The sequence below is a fragment of the Bufo gargarizans genome, chromosome 11 (assembly GCF_014858855.1).
Source record: "Bufo gargarizans isolate SCDJY-AF-19 chromosome 11, ASM1485885v1, whole genome shotgun sequence".
NCBI lineage: Eukaryota > Metazoa > Chordata > Amphibia > Anura > Bufonidae > Bufo > Bufo gargarizans.
The window spans coordinates 7,623,201-7,637,942 of NC_058090.1; the positions used below are offsets into that span (position 1 = coordinate 7,623,201).

The 14,742-nt window shown below is 43.5% G+C and overlaps 1 protein-coding gene across 1 annotated transcript in view; it reads right to left on the reverse strand.

Moving 5' to 3' along the window:
- PPP4R3A (protein phosphatase 4 regulatory subunit 3A) overlaps positions 1–14,742 on the reverse strand; it is a 66,425-nt gene that overhangs the window by 19,450 nt on the left and 32,233 nt on the right. Inside the window, exons 5-8 of the mRNA XM_044272109.1 lie at positions 11,463–11,540; positions 11,239–11,355; positions 8,029–8,145; positions 2,061–2,192 (exon numbers count right to left, since the gene is read on the reverse strand). Coding sequence (XP_044128044.1) covers positions 2,061–2,192; positions 8,029–8,145; positions 11,239–11,355; positions 11,463–11,540 — 444 coding nt within the window. The remainder of the gene's footprint in view (positions 1–2,060; positions 2,193–8,028; positions 8,146–11,238; positions 11,356–11,462; positions 11,541–14,742) is intronic.

Genomic DNA, 14,742 nt, shown 5'->3' on the forward strand with positions numbered 1-14,742 from the left:
GAGTCACAGAAAGGCAGAGAAGTGGACCTCCTTTTGACACATCCCACACTGATGATCATTTCATTGCGAACAATGCCCTGCGGAACTGGATGATGAATGCCACACAACTCCAGACACATTTAAGGGAGGCGAGAGGCATCCAAGCGTCACGTCAAACCCTTTGAAACCGCTTAAGTCAGCGTGGTTTGCGTGCTAGACGACCTGCAAGGGTACCTGACCACACCGCCAGGCACTGAAGGCATTGTCTTGCATGGGCCAGGGAGCATCTACCCTGGAAGAGGGATTGGTGGGCCTCAGTGCTGTTCACTGATTAAAGTATTTTCGCGCTGAGCAGCAATGATGGCGCCAACGATGTTGGAGACTTCAAGGAGAGTGCTAACTGTTGTCACCAGACGAGCCTTTGGTGGTAGTGTTACAGCGTGGACAGGTTGTGTCTAGTCAATACAGAACTGCCCTACACTTTGTGAATGGTACAGGGACAAACCCATACTACTTAAATAACAGAATTAATCCAGTCATTGTGCCTCTGCGTGAACAACATAGGCCTAATTTTATCTTCATGGAGGACAATGCTTCAGCTCATCAAGGTCATATCATTAGGGAACGGCTGCTGGAGACTGGGGGACCTCAAATGGAGTGGCCTGCACTTTCTCAAGACCTGAATCTCATTGAAAACCTATGGGATCAACTGTGTCGCTGTGTAGAGGTTTGTAACTTTGTACCCCAGAACCTCAATGACCTGAAGGCCGCCTTCAACAAGAGTGGAATACCATGCCTCGGCAGACAATAAGTCGACTTGTGAACAGCCGAGACGTCATTGTCAAGCTGGAATTGATGCTCAAGGCTACATGACAGGTTATTGATACAATGACACTTTGTAGGGCTATACCTACCACTGGTTTTGGCTTCTGTTTAAATAAATTGTTTGAGATGAAGAAATCACTATGGCTGCTTCTACTTAAATGTCCGACTTCCACGATATATCATCACTGTAGCGGTAACCTTTAACTCAAAAGCCAAATATTTCTAATTTTTTGTGAGTATTGTAAATGACATTGTACTGAATCCCAGCTGAGACAGTGAATGCCCCCAGGTGCCCTGGTATAAACAAACAGAAACTTACATCCTCTGTGTTCATAGAACGAAAGCTGTAGGGACCGTTTCCTTGGGCTGTTTCTAGCTTCCTGTACTCTGGCGCAGGAACTGAACGGTAAGTGGAAGTGTGTACAGCATGCACAAATAAAGGTATTCCGCTGCCTGTATATGTGCATGCAATTGATGCATTCTGTTACTGTTCAGCGCCTGCACTGACCTGAAGTAGACGACAAGAACAGCCCAAAGAAAACAGTCATGGGACCACCGCCATCTTTCATCATATGGATGCAGAGGATGTTAGGTCTCTTGGGGAAGCCAGTCACTGGCACAGCTGGGGTACAGTACAAGTTATTTATGCTTGCAATGAATAAACATGACTGTTTATGGCATTTTGTTTTTAGAAATTAAAAGGTATAACTTGGCCAATCTCTTTAACTTCCTAACAGTTTTGTTTGAGTGCTCCTGCAGTGGGGGCTGCTTTTGCCACTCATACTTTTTAATTGGTAGCAGCTACAGATATTGGTCATCTTGTTTGAAAGCAGGCATTTATAGCTGTCAAAAAATACCATCGGAAGATATCGCTGTTAGAAATCGGGATGGCAGTGGATGCAGTTGAAAGTAAATGCAGATTTTAAAGCGTTTATTCCCAACTCTATTTCTGTGATATCTCCTGCTGATGTTGTGCTAATGCTGTAATTAGTATTGTATGAAAGCTGGACTGTCCGCTTTCAAACAAGACCAGGCTCATGTCTCTAAATGCTACAAATCCAGAGTTATGAGCAGCTAAAGCAGCCTCCAAACCTTCTCTTTGCTGCCCAAGCGGTGGTTACGTTGGAAAATTAAAGCGTGAAAATTGTCACAAAACTATAGAAGTAAAGACAGAGCATTACACAAAAACTACACCGATGTACAGAAAGACAACAGACCACCACACACAATCCAGAAATAGCAGAGCATTTTCTTACACTCGTCGTTGCCAGCATGTTATCTGGATCTACCAAAGTTCTCAGAAGTCCTGTCAGCTGCACGGCTCCTCCCAACTCAGGATCAGTGTCACAAATCATGTGTTCAATGATTAGGTTAATCAGCAAGATGTCCTAAAAAAACAGATAAAAGGTTTACAGGTTAGGGAAACTTTATATCAGTTTTCTGTTCTTCTGATCTTTTAGAAGAAAAAAAACGGAACCTGTAAAAAAACGTGCAATTCGTTTGAGCAATTTCCGTCAGAGATCCATTATTTTACATGGAAAAAAAAAAAAGTTAAGTATCTGTTTTTTTCTTTATCTGATGGATTCAAAGAACGGAAAAATAAGGCTACTTTCAAACTGCCGTTTCTGGGTCCGCCTGTGAGATTCGTTTCAAGGCTCTCACATGCGGCCCCAAACAGATCAGTTTGCATTCTGAATGGATAAGGATCTGTTCAGAACGCATCAGTTTGGCTCCGTACCGCCTCCATTCCGCTCTGGAGGCGGACACCAAAACGCTGCTTGCAGCGCTTTGGTGTCCGCCTGGCGATGCGGAGCCAAACGGATCCGTCCGTACTTACAATGTAAGTCAATGGGGACGGATCAGTTTACATTCACACAATATGGTGCATTTGTAAACGGATCCGTCCCCCATTAACTTTCAATTTATGTCAGGACGTATCCGTTCTGAACGGATACCAGTGTTTGCATTTATAGGTGCGGATCAGTCAGTGCAGATACCAGACGGATCCGCACCTAACGCAGGTGTGAAAGTAGCGGTGATGTTTTTACTGCAACATCCAAATAATAAATCTCCATGAGGGTGCTGATACACGTTCAGATTTTTTGATGCAGTTTTTTTAAGCCAAAACCAGGAGTGGATTTTTTAAAAAGTCAAGAAGTTGTATCTGTCAATACTTTTTTTCTCCTTTTATGATCCACTTCTGGTGTTGGCTGTAAAAACTGCATTAAAAGCTGAACGTGTGGCAGCACCCTAAGGCCCCATGCACACTGCCGTGTTTCACAGCCGTGTGTGGGCCGTGGAACCGCGGCCTGGATCCCTCCTGAGAGCAGGAGCGCACGGCGTCACTGGTTGCTATGACGCCGTGCGCTCCCTGCTGCCGCCGCAATACAGTAATACACTGGTATGATCTATACCAGTGTATTACTGTACTGTGCCGGCAGCAGGGAGCGCACGGCGTCATAGCAACCAGTGACGCCGTGCGCTCCTGCTCTCAGGAGGGATCCAGGCCGCGGTTCCACGGCCCGCACACGGCAGTGTGCATGGGGCCTAAGGCTGAGTTCACACGGCGAGATTTCCGCGCGGGTGCAATGCGGGAGGTGAACGCATTGCACCCGCACTGAATCTGGACCCATTCATTTCTATGGGGCTGTGCACATGAGCTGTGATTTTCACGCATCACTTATGCGTTGCGTGAAAATCGCAGCATGCTCTATATTGTGCGTTTATAACGCAACACAGTCCCCATAGAAGTGAATGGGGCCAAGTGAAAATCGCAAGCATCCGCAAGCAAGTGCGGATGCGGTGCGATTTTCATGCATGGTGGCTAGGTCTATTCACTGTATTATTTTCCCTTATAACATGGTACAGAATACAGAATGCTTAGTAGGTGATCAATTGAGGGTTAAAAAAAAAAATAAAAGAAATTAACACCTTCTCCTCTTGATCGCGTAGTTCCCGGTCTCTTCTGATTAGCTGTCGGCTAAAGGACCTTTGGTGACGTCAGATCACATGCTCCAATCACATAATCCATCACCGTGGTGATGGATGTGATTGAAGCATGTGATCTGACGTCACCACAGGTCCTAGCCGGTAGTTCATCATTAAAGGAGTACAGAAGAGACCGGGAACTACGCGATCAAGAGGAGAAGTTAATTTTTTTATATTTTTTTTTTAACCCTCAAATTGATCACCTACTAAGCATTCTGTATTCAGAATGCTATTATTTTCCCTTATAACCATGTTATAAGGGAAAATAATACAATCTACACTACAACTAACCCAAACCTTAACTTCTGTGAAGAAGTTCGGGTCTGGGTACCACAGTCGGTTTTTTATCACGCGAGTGCAAAACACATTGCACCCGTGCGATAAAAACTGAACATCGGAACGCAATCGCAGTCAAAACCGACTGCAATTGCGTACCTAATCGCACGGGTTTGCCGCAATACACCGAGACGCATCCGGACACACCCGTGTGAACCCAGCCTAAGGGCTCTTTCACACGAGAGGATGCAGTGCGTGGAATCCGCTGTGTGAAAGAGCCAAGCCCTGTTCTGGACAGCAGAGACACTGAGCATTAACATGATTGATAATGCTCTTTGCTTCTCTGTGATTTTTTTACTACAAAATCCCAGCGAGATAAAGTTGTCACCGTGATTTTGTAATAAAAAGATCACCGAGAGGCCCGGAGCATTATCATTCATGTTAATGCTCCGTGTCTCTGCTGTACAGAACAGGGCTTGGCTCTCTTTCACGCAGCGGATCCCACGCACGGCATCCTCTTGTGTGAAAGAGCCTTAAGGTCTCGTCCACATTAACGTGTCAGTTTGATGTCCGTGAAGAAAAAAAAAAAAAAAAAAAAGCATCCGTGTTTCATCCATGAAGGATCCGTGTTTGGTCCGTATGTCAGTTTTTACCATCCGCATGTCATCTGTAATCCACCAACGCTGCTCTCCTGAAAACTAATTTCGAAAGCATGTCCTGCGAAATACGGAAACACAGTGCATGCCTCTGTGATTTTAAAAAAAAATGACCCACAGTCAGTAAAAAAAAATACTGATGTGTGAAATGACACCTTTAAATCAATGGGTACGTGTGCCGTCGGACAGCAAACGTAAATTTGGACGAGGCCTAAGGCCAGGGTCACACGTGACCCATTAGCTGCGGATCTGTAGTAACGGATTTATGTGCGGAACATCTGCACAGTAACCAGCAAACTGGATGAGAATTTCTGAATTCTCATCTGAAAACGATCTTAAAAGAAAACAAAAATTGTACATACATGTGGTTTTGTTTTCGCAGCAAAAAAAAGGCAGCAGATTTTTCATCACATGTGTCACTGGCCTAAAGGTGCTGCCACACATCGCGGCTGCGCTGCATTTTTGGTCAGACACAAAGCAGACTTAACTTACTGGTAAATTACTTAATGTAACTATTTTGTAATTAATGTACCGTATTTTTCGCTTTATAAGACACTAACCAAAAAAAAAAGTGTGTGGGGGGGGGGGGGGAATGGCAGTGCGTCTTATAAAGCGAACACTGCCATGTTTACTTTGGTGACGCTGCTACATTGCGGCCTGCTATGTATCAGAGGGGTGGGAGGAGGGGACGGAGGCTGGAAACACTCGAGGCGGGGCCTGATGCAGTCACTGTACTGTAATACATCGGGCCCCGCTCACAGCAATTTTCATATGTACAGTCTATAATCTTCAAGCAGTATCTCTGCTTTAAACTAGGGCAATCCTCTGTAGTAGTACAACTCACTATGAAAACGGCAGGAAGGGCGGCAGCGTAACCTCGCGATTCTCACTCATTCACACTCCTCCCACTTCATTCATGAAGGAAGAGCGTGAATGAGTGAGCATCGCCAAGTTACGCTGCCGCCCTGCCTGCCGCTTTCATAGTGAGTTGTACTACTACTACTACTACTACTACTACTACTACTACTACTACTACTACTACTACTACTACTACTACTACTACAGAGAATTGCCCTAGTTTAAAGCAGAGACACTGCTTGAAGATTATAGACTTTACATATGAAAACTGCTTCATTACACTCTGCTTTCTTCTATAACAGTACTCACTATGAAAGTAGCGGTCCAGCCGGCACGTGACGTCACTCACTCGGTCATGCTCCTCCCACTTCATTAATGAAGCTGGCAGGAGCGTGACTGACTGAGTGAGTGACTTCACGTGCTGGCCGGACTGCTGCTTTTATAGTGAGTACTGTTATAGAAGAAAGCAGAGCCATTAAAATATTTTACATATAAAGTCTACTGTGTGGCCTGTGGTGTAATGGGGGTCACTATTCACACAAGGACAATATACTGTGACACATATGATACTGTGACCAGCATAAGATCATCTTATGCTGGTCACAGTATCATATGTGTCACAGTATAATGTCGCTGTGTGAATAGTGACTCCCATTACATAAGATGCTATATGTGTATCATCCACAGGTCCCCCCATAACAGTGCGTCATCCACAGGTCCCCCCATAACAGTGCGTCATCCACAGGTCCCCCCATAACAGTGCGTCATCCACAGGTCCCCCCATAACAGTGCGTCATCCACAGGTCCCCCCATAACAGTGCGTCATCCACAGACCACCTTTATTTTTTTTCTTATTTTCCTCCTCAAAAATCTAGGTGCGTCTCCATCAGGTGAGTCTTAAAAAAGCAAAAAAATACGGTAATTCAGCTTTGCAGTGCGTTTTCCTTTTGCTGGAGGAAAATGCACCATAAATGCAGGTATGTTGTTGCAAAAACAGCATGTTTTTTTAAACCTGTTTTTTGCTGCAGCAAAAACACAGCACAGACGCAGCATGTGGCAGAACCTCAACAGTATGTCAGTATGTTGTAATTCCCATTTTAACCCCTTAGTGACCACCGATAAGTGTTTTTATGGAGGTCACTAAGGGACCTTAGGCTGAGCCGCCGCTTTTTTACGACATGAGAGCCGCGGACCTGCTCTAAGAGCCCGGACCAGCAGGAGTGCCGATGTGTTTGAAGGCTACCTGGCATCTGTTGTAGGCCCTGGACCCGGTTGTAGTAACTTCCAGCAGGCTGCACCAGAATGTTAAATTAACATTGCTATTAAAATGCAATGCATTATAGGGATCATGCATTGCATGTTAAATGCAATCAAAATACTGTCTGTCATAGTCCCCTTGTGGGACTATTAAGTGGTAAAAAAAAGAAAAAAACAAACCTTTATTAAATTTAATAAATTCCATAAAAAAATAAAATGACAATTTTTTCCGTTGATATTTATCTAGTCCGGGTCGTTACGGACGCGGCAATACCAAATATACGGGGGAGATTATTAAAAAAATTTGGCAAATTTTTTTTCATTGAAAAGTGTATCTAAATAAATAAAAATCTCCCCCGTATATTTGGTATTGCTGCGTCCGTAACGACCCGGACTACATAAATATCACATAAATTATCCCCTACAGTAAACGCCGTAAAAAACAAACAAACAAAAAAAAAAAAAACAGAATTGCTAATTTATTCTTAGTTGCCACCAAAAAAAAAAAAAAGGGATTACAGGTGATCAAAAAGCGCTAGTTACTCCAAAATGATACCAATGAAAAATACAAGTCGTCCTGCAAAAATAAAACCCTCACGCAACTCCATAGAAATAAATAAAAAAGTTGTGTGTCTTGGGAAGCGGCAATGTAAAAACATTTTTTTCTTTTTGAAAAAAAAAAATAAGAAAAAAAAAAATAAGAAAAAAAAAAGGGGGGGGAGGTTATTGCAAAAAAAAAAGTAGTAAAACCTAAAAATAAAAATATATGCATTTGGTAATTTGGTATCACTGTAATCGTACTGACCCAGAGAATAAATATATTATGTTACTTATACAGAAAAATGAACGCCGTAAAATTTATAACGGAAAGACGCAGCGGCAGTATTGACGTTTTTCCCCTATCTCCCTCCCAGAAAGAGTTAATAAAAGTTAATCAGAAACGCCAAAACAGCGCCATTAAATACTACAACTTGTCCCGCGCAAAAAAAAAAAAAAAAAAAAAAAAAAAAAAAAACCCTCAGAAAGCTATATAGACGGAAAACTAAAAAAGTTATAGCTCTTGGAAGGACACGATGAAAAAAAGAAAAAAAAACGCTCGGTCAGTAAGGCCCAAAACAGGCTGGTCACTAAGGGGTTAAGAAAACTGATGTGAAAACAATCAACAAGTTAATCCAGAAAAGGTGCTCACATCATCGTTCTGCTGCGACTCCTGCATAACAAACTCCCGCACCATGGATGGATTGTACTCCACAAGGTAGGAGAAGATATCGGTGGCCGCACTGCGGACTTGTGTATCATCCATACCCTGGAAGGGACACACAGAAAACAAAGACATTTTATAAGGTCACATCCTTGTGGTGGACTATGTGGAAAACTAAATACTCTAGGACTAAATAACTATGTGGCAGTAACAGGACAAATTGAATACAGAATAATTAAAAACCTGCTATATGTCATTTTATTCAATTACAGTAACTGTATACAGTTCAAAGGAATATGTCCTCATAATACCATATTGTTTAAAACTGGATTTTTGTACTCGCCGTAAAATCCTTCTCTCATTGGGGGACAGCACCATGGGTAAATGCCCAGCTGCCACTTGGAGGCCGACACTAGAAGTAAAAAATGTTGGCTAATCCTATCTGGGCTATACCCACTGCAGATGCAGGAGCAAACCAGTATGTAGAAAAGCAGTAGGATCACAAGATAAAACTGTAAGCCAACAAGTCCTAAACCAGATATGTATAAACTGAAATGAATGGCGTGGTATTAAACAAGCAGGAAGTGCTCAAACCCACATGCAGTTGTGCATAAAATACATACACATATATATATATATATATATACACACACACACACAGGGCCTGCACTTGTGGCCCGTTGCTAATGACGATCCGCAGCAAAAGTGCATTCAGTGGAGGATGCCCGCAGCGAACCACAAGTACCACAATAGACATCCTACACAAGATAGCAATTATGTGGCTGTGATAATCAATATAACAAAATAATAGCAAAGACAGGTGCACTCTGCAGTCTTACTAAACCCTTAAACTGATTTTAAAATTGAGAGATTAGGACATGTCTGAGCCTGAGCACCGCGCCAAGGTTTCTCAAACTCCAATTTAAATGTGCCTGCTATCCATCTACAGGCTACATTTAGGTGCATCTGTGAGGCCTGGGCCATACCAGCCAGTCTTGAGTGGGACTCACAGACTCCTCCCTCCTCCTATTGCTAGCATGGTTACATGCTGGCGGTACGGTAACTGGTGAGTTGTTTGTGAGTCGGCCTCATGCTCCTGTAATTTGCCCACTGGCTCCTGGTATTGCCCACATGGCACAGGTAGGTGAGTGTTAGGTCCCGAGCTACTTGAGAAACCTTGGCGCGGTGCTCGGGCTCAGACATGTCCTACGGTGTTGGCTAATCTCCTAAACCAGAGATGACCAACAGAAAAAACTTGGCCCCCAATGCATCCTACGAGAAAACGATTTTACGGCGAGTACAAAAATCCAGTTTTCTCTTGAATGCATTGGGGGACACAGCACCATGGGACGTCCTAAAGCAGTCCACAAGGGAGGGCAGAAAAACAGCCATGCAATGCAACTAACTCACGGCTGCTTGCAGAACCCTGTGACCCAAACTGGCATCAGCAGAAGCCAAGGAGTGGATGTGATAGCAGCAAGACCAGCAGGAAAAAAATAAAATCAGGTCGTGTCTGCCTCCTATAGACCCTAGAAAAAAAAACTGGTTTGCTCCTGCATCTGCAGTGGTTATAGCCCAGATAGGAGGAGCCAACACTTTTTACTTCTAGTGTCAGCTGGGCATATACCGATGGTGCTGTGTCCCCCAATGCATTCAAGAGAAAAAGCATTAGACTGTGCAGATGTGCAGTGGTCAGATGAAAGAAATGCACTTGGTCCCAAGTTGTTTTACAGACCCAATTTGGAAAAATAGAAGTACGACCAAATAGCACAATCATTTTAATGGTGTGACGCAGCCATGCTGTGGTCGAGTACTGTTGCATTTGCCTTTGGTTAAACTAACGAGACCCACCAAACAGTTTATTTAGAGGCAGCAGCACTCATCCGTGGTTTTCACGGACCCATAGACTATAATGGACCCGTGAACACGGACAAAATAGGGCACGCCTCCGTGCTGAAAACACTGACCCATGGACCGTACTAAAGTCTGAATACACAAATTAAAATGAATGGGGACATGTGCTGTCCGTGGAGAACACGTACAGTACACGTCCGTGAAACACTGACGCGTGAATGAGGCTTAACACAACTGTGTCATTTGGTCGTACCCCAAGGCATCTATCAGAAGAGCATGTCCAGTGCAGAAAACATGCTCCGTGTGGGAGCACGATTTCTCATTATGTAAAATGTTTGTTTCACAGGATCACATGGCATTATAATGCTGTGTCTCTCTGATGTTGCTTCTACAGATTTATACTGACATAATGCTGCCAGTATAATTCAGTAGATGCAAGACCAACCACAGACACACAGTATTATAAATCGTTATAATGCTGTGCAATCCTTTGAACTGAGCAGTGTCTATAATGTTAAATCACCGAGCGTGTTTTCCACACTGGACTCATCTGAAAGAGGCCTAAGCCTTTGCAGATAATGCATATGAGCCCCTAGGTGCAACAAGGGTGTTGCAGATGCACCTGAAGCTCCAGCCAGGTTCTGTGCTGGATGTGTGCCCCCCCCCCCCCCACCCCCTACTTTGACTAACTAGTAACTACTTGCATTCCCCATGTAATAATTCAGAAGCATCTATTCTTAGGACTCTGTTGTGTTATTTTTTGATTATTCTTTACAGAGGTTATGAATGAACTGCTAGCGTTTTGCAATTAAGGTCCAGCTGGGTGTTACCAGCTGGAGGTGTGTACCTGCTCAGTCGGACATGATTGGATATTGTCAGACTGTGCTGTGACAAACCTACAACACCCATTTGGACCTTCACTGAAAACTGCTAACAAATCATTCGTAAATGTCTAGCAGGATTAATAAAGGAATGGCGCAACAGTGTCATAAAAATAGAATCTCCAGAATTGTTCTTACAAGTGGTATGCAAGTAGTTGCTAAAACAGACTTGTCTGGAGAGGCGACAGCTAATCTTTAGGGCTCATTCACACAACTGTATCCGTTTTTGCATTCTGCATTTTGCAGAACATCCAGCCCTATGATAGAAATACCTATTCTTGTCCACTGACAAGAATAGTACATGTTCTATCTTTTTTGCGGGTCCACGGAATGGAAGTACCATGCGGACGGTGCACAGTGTGCTGTCCGCATCTTTTAAAAACCATAAAACATAAATGGCTTCTGAATTAGAGTCTTACACCAAGCAAACCAATTTAATACAATTGTATATAGTACTACTTACCAGAATTACTTCCAGGGCAGGCAAGATGCCCATGTTAGATAAGGTCTTGAAGAAAGCATCTCTGTTCTGAGGTTGTAATGTTTGGGAGAAAGCACAAAACTCTTTCAGGAAGTTCACCTGAAAAGCAGAATAGAGTGATACATGTTTAGGTGAATAAATCATGGATGTGAATAAATCAACAATGTGAGGGATTTCAGCATACAATTCAGAAAAGCTATACATACCAGCTCCTGGCGCTTCTCATCATCTGTCGCTTCATCTGTGAGGTGCGCAAACAATTCTGTTAGAAATTTCTCATCCTCCTATAGCGGGAGACAGAATTTAAGTTAGAGGCTTGCAGTGTGAGGGTAAATTCATATGTGGAAGCTTTGCTGCAAATTTTCAGAAAATCAATTCCTTAAAGGGGTTGTCCGTGATCAAATTATTTTTATTTTTTTAAACGGTTTACTCACTATTACTAGCCAAGTCAAGGTTCCCCAGATGTATTTAGGTAGTTTTTACACTGCTTCATGGCTCCTTACGGTCCCCAATAGATTGTTGACATAGTTTTTTATCTGTGTGATGACTTCCTGTCGCACTGCACCTTGGGTCCCAGTGCAGAGCGGCATCTCCTGGTTTCTACAGTCTAACGTCTCGTCCCTGCACCCGCCCCACCTCATACATATTCAGCCTCCTGAACATCGTCCACTCCTCCATCAATGCCTCCATTCATTAGACAGCTACATGACCGGTGACGTCACAGGACCGAAGGGGCGTGGCTTAGCGATATGTCAGCCAGCCTAGTTACCGCCCCTCCTTCCACTTTGCACAATTACTTAGGCTGCCGGTGACATCACCGGGCTCCCCAAGCAGCCGGAAAAAGAGGCTTTGATGGCCTGCAAGGAACCCGGTACGTCACAGAGTCTAAGAAAACAGTCACTTCTGGCTACTAATTTCATATATGAAAACTGTGCTTCAGAAATATATGTGTCAAGGGTAGGACATGCATGTATGTAATATGTATGTGACTATAGTACTATTGCAACAATGTCCCCAATCCTGGACAACCCTTTTAACTGTGAATGGGTTATGTGAAATTTTTCTGGCAAGTCCCACAGGACAATCTTGGAAATTTCTATAAAAATCTGTCACTTGTGAATTCACCCTTAAATGTAAGCAGCAACGTTATAGCTAACAAAACTAACTTTAGGGTCACGTTTGGTGAACATTTCTCCATGTGGGTATCCGCATCCACTACAGATGGCTCGGCTCACAAGAACTCCCAATCTGAAGCAAGATTTACAACAAATGAACAATAATGGACAAGGCTGGAAATGTTCTGCGTTCTTAAAGGGGTTATTATCCAGGATTTCTATATTAATAAGCTATCCACAGGATAAGCCATCAATATCCAAAAGGCAAGGGTCTGACACCTCACACCCCTGGCATGGGAAACAGGCCCCGGAAGTACAATGCTCTGTCTACTGCGTAGAGGACAGTGCTGGGAGTAGCGCTGCAGTAATCAGCTCAATCAGTATAAGCAGACGCCCAAGCTACTTGGAAGAGCTGATCTGGGGGGTAGGTACTTGGTGTGGGATCCCACCCAACAGATATTGATGGCCTATCCCATCATGAAAACAAGAGACGTTGAGTTATGCAAATAGACAAAATCATAAACTAACAGTAACACAAATCTGTCATACAGAGAATATGAAGCAGTGAAGAGGTTCCTGCTCTCAGGAGCTTACAGTCTTAAAGGGGTTGTCTGGGTTCAGCGCTGAACCCGGACATACCTCCATTTTCACCCAGGCAGCCCCCCTGACTTGAGCATCGGAGCAGTTCATGCTCTGATGCACTCAATTGCCCTGCGCTGGATAGAGCAGGGCAAAGGTTCTTTTGTTTACAATAACACACTTCCCGGCTTACTGGCTAGAGCAGCGCTAAATCCGCCCATCAGTGCCGGTGAAGTCATTGGGCTCCCTGAGCAGCCGGAAGAAGAGGCTTCAGCTCTCCTGCAAGGGACCCGGTACTTCACAGAGTTTAAGAAAACTTCACTTCCGGTGAAGAATTTCCTTTAAGAAAACGGGGCTTGAGAAACATGTGGAAAAGGTAGGACATGGATGTATATTTTTTTTTGTTTGTCTGTCTTGTACTAATGTAACAAAGTCCTCAATCCCGGAAAACCCCTTTAACTCTCTAAAGGTATAATAAATTGGTCAGTGCAGAATCATTAAGGCCAAATGCACACGGCCGTGAGCGGTCCGTGGAACCGCGGCCTAGATTCCTGCTGAGAGCAGGAGCGTACGGCGTCATTGGTTGCTATGACGCCGTGCGCTCCCTGCTGCCGCCGCAATACAGTAATACACTGGTATAGATCATACCAGTGTATTACTGTATTGCGGCGGCAGCAGGGAGCGCACGGCGTCATAGCAACCAATGACGCCGTGCGCTCCTGCTCTCAGCAGGAATCCAGGCCGCGGTTCCACGGACCGCTCACAGCCGTGAAAAACGGCCGTGTGCATTCGGCCTTAGTCTAATACTGAACACATCAACATGCTCAAATACATGGAGTTCAGATACCTGATGGATTAACACAATTTTCACTCTGGTCTTATGTAAATAAATCTAGAAAATGATGATCACATATATTCTCCAATTAACTGCATCAATAAATGGGAGTAGTTTTCAGGAAGGATAACATAGCTGTCCAATGGCCCCCATCTTTTTTGTAATGTGCTGCCATGCATGTTACTTCATGCAATGTTTGTTGCATTCACATCCCTGCATGAACGGGTCCGCATTCGTTCCGCAATTATGCGGAACGGGTGCGGACCCATTCATTTCATTAGGGTCGAAAAAGATGCGGACAGTACACTATGTGCTGTCCGCATCCGCACTTCCGTTCCGCGGACGCGCAAAAAAAGATAGAGCATGTCCTATTCTTGTCTGCAGCCACGGACAAGAATAGGCATTTCTATCATAGTGCCGGTCATGTCCGGACCGCAAAACACTTGCGAGACCATAGGGACAATATTTTGTACGATGATTATCTTATACTGTTTAAAATAATAAAATATTGCATATTGCAATCAGTCTTGTATCAGCATACACAATGACGGTATATTGGCATGGCTGGAATACCACTTTCATTATTGCACAAAAATAAGTTCAACAATTTTTATTAAATGTACTGCACTGTTTGCTGCCAGGGAATAAAAACATTTTTACATTTGTGACAGAAAGAAAAAAAGCTTTAGCATATACGAGGTTGTTGCCACACTACCTAATTTCCTTGGCATTTTTGGTCTAGTGTAGAAAAAAAAAGCCATAAATTGGCATTTTTACAAGCTTTTTTTGGGGTGGTATTTTTATAGTCAACTTTTTCATATAGAGAATTCCATCAGAAACATCTGAAAAACGCCACAGTGAAACATTCTCAAAAGCATTTGATAATTTTCTATTGGCCAGCATGTAACATTTGGCCAGGGTAGGCTTTTACTCCAAAAATAAATAAAAAATGCAGTT